At 44.1% G+C, this 6,000-nt stretch overlaps 1 protein-coding gene across 1 annotated transcript in view; it reads left to right on the top strand.

Annotated features, from left to right (window-relative positions):
• LOC144494077 (glutamate receptor ionotropic, kainate 2) overlaps positions 1-6,000 on the top strand; it is a 481,311-nt gene that overhangs the window by 395,096 nt on the left and 80,215 nt on the right. The window contains exon 13 of the mRNA XM_078213654.1: positions 1,637-1,854. Coding sequence (XP_078069780.1) covers positions 1,637-1,854 — 218 coding nt within the window. The remainder of the gene's footprint in view (positions 1-1,636; positions 1,855-6,000) is intronic.

Here is a 6,000-nt window from a genome sequence, read left to right as displayed (position 1 = left end):
CTACCTCATTCCCCCCCACGTGTCACCTCAGGCCCATCATTCTCCTTATTGCCCTTCTACCTGTCCCTATGCCCCCCATATCGCCAATGCCACCATATGCCCCTCTACTGACCTCCTATGATCCCACATAGCTAAATTCCACCCGATGCCCCTCCAACCACACCCTTTGAATCCTCATATCCCCTCTGCCAACCCATGCCCCCCCCCCCCGCCCCCACTTGGCCCCAGGGCCTCTTATAGCCCTTATGCCAACTTGGTGCAAACTCATACCAACGCATACCCTTCCACTATACTTTGTCTTTACCCTCTCCATGCCAACTCACCCAGTGTCTACCATAGGCATTACTCAGGAGCATAATAATAAAATTATCTATTGGTGACACCGCTATTTATAAAAATGAATATATAAAAAGAAAACATGCAATACATTGAAATTCCTCCAACTAATCTCTTATGAGAATGAACATTTCACTTAAGTACTTAATCACTCATGAAAACAACCATTTCTGTTCCATTGCTACTTGTATCTTCAATCAAACTGCTGACTTAAAAGGCACCTTACTGCGATAATGTTAGGTTGTAAAATCAGTTGTGCAACACAAATCCTATCATGATAACCCTGAGGATTATGTAAACAGAGTGAAATATTAAGCATTCTTTATAAACTCCACACTTTTTTGAATTTAAATCCAGCAGAGTTAAACCCTTTGACAGCTCTGACAATTCCAATGAATTTTGACAATTATTTGATGCATTGACATTTCCTCGACAATACTTTGGCAGCTTGGATATTTCAATGAGTTTAAACACTTTTTATACACAGTCCTGGCTACTTTTAATTCCCAGAGAGCAGCTAACCTCTCCCAAAGGATAGCTTACGTCTCACAAAGGGTGCCTCATCTCTCCCAACGATATCCAAAAGGGTACCTTGACTCTCCATAATGATGTCCTGGCTATCCAAACAAATCCACAAGATTCAGACTTGCTCTTACCAGGTCTAACCTGCACACTTCATGTTTCAGGCACCTCCTTCATCAAAATTACAGATGAGCAGCTGCATCCACCTATGCATATAGGCAACTACAGGCTTCCATGAAACATGGATATGTTAGTTAGAACCCTCTCCATTCCCCTCCACATGAAAGCAGCGCATACCTGTTTCAGGGGTGGAATTTCCAGGGTGGAATTTTCCTGTCCCTCCTGCCGTGGGAATCGTAGTGGGTGGGACATGGACCATGTAAAGGTCCATTGATCTCGAGCAGGATTTTATTGTCTTGGGGCAAGCGCGGCTGGGAAATCCCCCCCAGATTCAGCATTTTTGCATCAGCAGAGAGCCCTTCCAATTGCTCAAAGATCCGAGGCCCTAAGCTTAAGATATGTCACCAAATAAGAATTGGAGCCTCAACTCTGATTATCACATCACAATTTTCAGTGCTTGGGAAATTGAGAACCATATAATTGAACCCCTGACTATATGATATAGAGGAGAAGCAGCACTTGTTCTGAAAGCTCAGTGATTCTTACTAAGCTCTTCTGTGTACTTTCATCTGGTGATTCTGACCACATCCGGCCAGTTGTGCTGCCCAGTGCTCTTTAATGCCATCGCTTTTGTTTCCTCTCCCACCACTCTTGTTAGGTTCCGAACTAATGCCCAAGGCTCTTTCTACCAGGATTGTGGGTGGCATCTGGTGGTTCTTCACACTGATCATCATTTCGTCGTATACCGCTAACCTGGCTGCTTTTCTGACAGTGGAGCGCATGGAATCTCCCATAGATTCCGCTGACGACTTGGCGAAACAAACCAAGATAGAGTATGGGGCTGTCGGAGATGGAGCCACTGTAACTTTCTTTAAGGTAATCTCTTCTTGTTGCATGCATCATTGCTTAATTGGCCTTTATTGACTATCACAAGCAAAATGGCAAGTCAAGACAGAGTATGATGTCTCCATAATGCATCTGTTAAAATCTGAATTGTATCGCCAAAGTAAAGCTGATAAATAATACTCAGTACACGCTGGCTGATGAATCACAATCGCAATGCAATGATGGGATTAAAGATGTGTTCAGGCACAGTTATGTAGCATGACAATTCATTTCAAGGTTGCTTCTGATTACACGATCGTTTATTCTTTGTATCCTTAAATCGAAAAGAGAGTTAAGTGAGGAGCACTTTCCATGTTAGGATATTAATTTGGAATGATTATTTTCCATCCATCATTTCTGGATAGTCATGAAATTGAAAGTGGATGTTGTGCTGCTAATGTACAGACACATTGGCTGTGCTCGCAGGTGGCATGGATCATGGATAGGGCTACCCCACTGTAATGGTAATTCTGTGACCCTTCCTCCCTTCACACATGGTTTCCCATTAGGGAGAGCGAAAGCGATGGATCTACTGCATAAGGAAACCTGCTGTAAGTATGCCACCTGCTTTATTGGTTGCCTGCCATCGGAAAATAGAACAATATTTTAATCGAATTTTAGATAGTGTGTTGGGAATTTTTGGGGTAGAGCTTTCCCTCCAGGCAGTTTTGGATGTTTTGGTAGCAGATGTCCCGTCGAGCTGCAATACCGTGCAGGTGGGAGGCCGGATCTATTTCATGCGATTGCCCCTCCAAGGCTGTTGAGCTGTGGGATCGAAACAAGTTGGATCAGCATTATATTGAGCTGCTTAGCTGGCCTCCAGGCCTGAAGAAAGGTACAGAAGGGACGAGCCTCGGTTGAGGGAAGATGCGTGACAGTAACTCAATTTTTTTTTACAGACCCAGAAGAAGCAATTCTTGCTTTTTCTGGACCGAAAAAAAAATCAAATTTTCCTGACTGAAATTATTTCACAATTACATTTCTGAATATGTGATTTCCTCTTTTGGTACAGTGTCTGATGATATCCCTAAAGTGCTTCATGGCCAATGAGGTAGTTTTGAAGTCTGGTAACTATTGTTATGTCAGTAGATTGGTTTTATATTATAGGTAAATTTGCCATAGTCCCAGATGAGCATAGGCTGTGATTTAACCTGAGGATCAGGCAAGGGGCAAGGCGGGGCCTCATGAATAACCTCAGCCAATAGGGGAATTGAACTCATGCTGTTGGCATCACTCTGCATCACAAACCAGCCATCCAGCCACCTGAGCTAACTGACCATCTCAATATTATGTGGTAGCCATGATATAATGTTTTCCTCAAAATTAAAGCGAACTAAAGAAACTGTGCCAGGGTCAGAGAGGTGAAGCACACTTGATACCCAATAGAACAGCTTTGAAAAGGAACAACTTACCAAGTTGATATTTTGTTTCAGAGACAACGTTGGTTAACTATGACGAAGTCAGTTGTGCCTGAAGTATAGTTTTGAAATATTGTTGCTCAAATTTGAATAATGAAGGTTGTAATAAATTATGACACTCCTTTTAATTAATTCTCAGGATGTGGGCATCACATGACAATGTCCATTAATACCTCTTGAGGTAATGGTGGTCCTTTTTGAACCACTGCAGTGCAACATTTCCATACAACCAATTGGCTTTTTAGACCACTTCAGGGGATGGTCAACTATGTTAAAGTTGGAAAGAGGTTAGGTACAGCAAGACCTGATAAGGATGATAGGCTTCCTTTCCTGAAGGACATTAGTGAACCAGCTAGATTACCGTTGCTGACTCCACGACTGTCAACATCCTATTGATCAGAAACTCAATTGCACTAGTCATATAATTACTAGGGCCGGAATTTTCCTGGATATCGGCAACGACTGATAGAAATATAGAAACATAGAAAAACTACAGCACAAAACAAGCCCTTCGGCCCCACAAGTTGTGCCGAACATATCCCTACCTTTTAGGCCTACCTATAACCCTCCATCCCATTAAGTCCCATGTACTCATTCAGGAGTCTCTTAAAAGACCCTATTGAGTTTGCCTCCACCACCACTGACGGCAGCCGATTCCACTCGCCCACCACCGTCTGTGTGAAAAACCTCCCCCTAACATTTCCCCTGTACCTACCCCCCAGCACCTTAAACCTGTGTCCTCTCGTAGCAGCCATTTCCACCCTGGGAAAAAGCCTCTGAGAGTCCACCCGATCTATGCCTCTCAACATCTTATATACCTCTATTAGGTCTCCTCTCATCCTACGTCTCTCCAAGGAGGAAAGACCGAGCTCCCTCAGCCTATCCTCATAAGGCATGCCACTCAATCCAGGCAACATCCTTGTAAATCGCCTCTGCACCCTTTCAATCTTTTCCACATCCTTCCCGTAATGAGGCGACCAGAACTGAGCACAGTACTCCAAGTGGGGTCTGCCGGGGGTCTTATATAGCTGCATCATTATCCCCGGACTTCTAAACTCAATGCCTCGATTGATGAAGGCCAGCACACCATACGCCTTCTTAACCACCTCCTCCACCTGCGGGGCCGATTTTAGAGTCCTATGGACCCAGACCCCAAGGTCCTTCTGATCCTCTACAGTACTAAGAGTCTTTCCCTTTATATTGTACTCCTTCATCCCATTTGACCTACCAAAATGGACCACTACGCATTTATCTGGGTTGAAGTCCATCTGCCACTTCTCCACCCAGTCTTGCATCCTATCTATGTCCCTCTGTAACTTCTGACATCCCTCCAGACTATCCACAACCCCACCAACCTTCATGTCGTCAGCAAACTTACCAAGCCATCCCTCCACTATCGGGCAGGAAAAGAGGCATCAAAGCCACTGATAGCAATGCCGACTTTCTCCACCATTGCCCGGGACTTAGAAAAAAAAATTCAGGTAACTGGTCCCATGACGTATGGCTGGTTTGGTAGCTTAGAAACTCAAGGATCGGGGCCACCATTTTTAAAAGTCAAACACTTCCAAACCCACAATTGCTACCATCTGGAAGGACATGGACAGCAATCAAGTGGGAACTCCGTCACCTTAAAGATCCCCTCAAAACCATTCACCATCCTGACTTGGAAATATATTGCTGCTCCTTCACTGTCCCTGGATCAAAATCCTGACATTCGGTTCCGAACAGCACTGTGAGTGTACCTACACCACATGGACTACAACAGTTCAAGAAGGCAGCTCACCAACACCTTCCCACTGGCAATTAGGGATGGGCCTAGCCAGTGATGCCCAAATCCCGTGAAAGAATTAAAAATAAATAAAAATGTTTTATGACAACTTGACATCTTTGAGATTTCCTCCACCGACACCGGCTTTTTATTTACTTGAGTTTTTAAACTAAATTCAAACTCTTGCTGTGATTTGAGCTCTCTTGCTTATTAACAGCACAGGCCTTTGACTCAGAAGCAACATTTTCACTTCAATTAGATTTCATACTTAGAAAATAAATGTTGTGCAGCTCTATCCTGTAATCAATCAGAAGAAACAAAACCTTGATAGAGACAGTTGCAATAATACAAACAACTTTCACTTATATACTTACTTGCATGGCTTCAGGGCACTCTGAAACCAATGAAGCATAATTGAAGAGTTGGTACTGGTACAATACAATTGACAGTGGCACAGTGATTATAAAATGGTCTGCCAGCCCAGAGGCCAAAACCAATAATCCTGTGAGTTCCAATCCCATTATTGCTGTTTGAAAATTTGAATTTAAAAACAAAATTAAAGGATGGTAATGCAGTGGTGGGTTGGGGGGTGCATCTGCAGGTGGGGAGGAGGCCTTCCAGATTAGATCCATCTTCCAGCCTCAGAATGTTCCTGGAGATCCATCCTCATTTTCAGGAAGTGCACCTTCTTTCTTCAATGGTGGGTCAGTGATGTTGGGTGCCTTTTCAATATGGCAGACTATGTGCCATCCAGGCCTGCTCCATCACTGAATATGGCATACAACACCCAGGTGCATAATTAATGAGGTCGGGGCTGGAAGATTTGGTGTGTTTTCCTGGCAGCCATCACAGTGGGAAACACTCCATGTTCCCACCGCTGCCACGGCACTTAGTCTGAGAGAACTCCACCCAATGGCTGGAACTCCATCACCCCGCCCACCACGGAAACGG

The sequence above is a fragment of the Mustelus asterias genome, chromosome 5 (assembly GCF_964213995.1).
Source record: "Mustelus asterias chromosome 5, sMusAst1.hap1.1, whole genome shotgun sequence".
NCBI lineage: Eukaryota > Metazoa > Chordata > Chondrichthyes > Carcharhiniformes > Triakidae > Mustelus > Mustelus asterias.
This window is presented reverse-complemented; position numbering and strand designations above follow the sequence as displayed.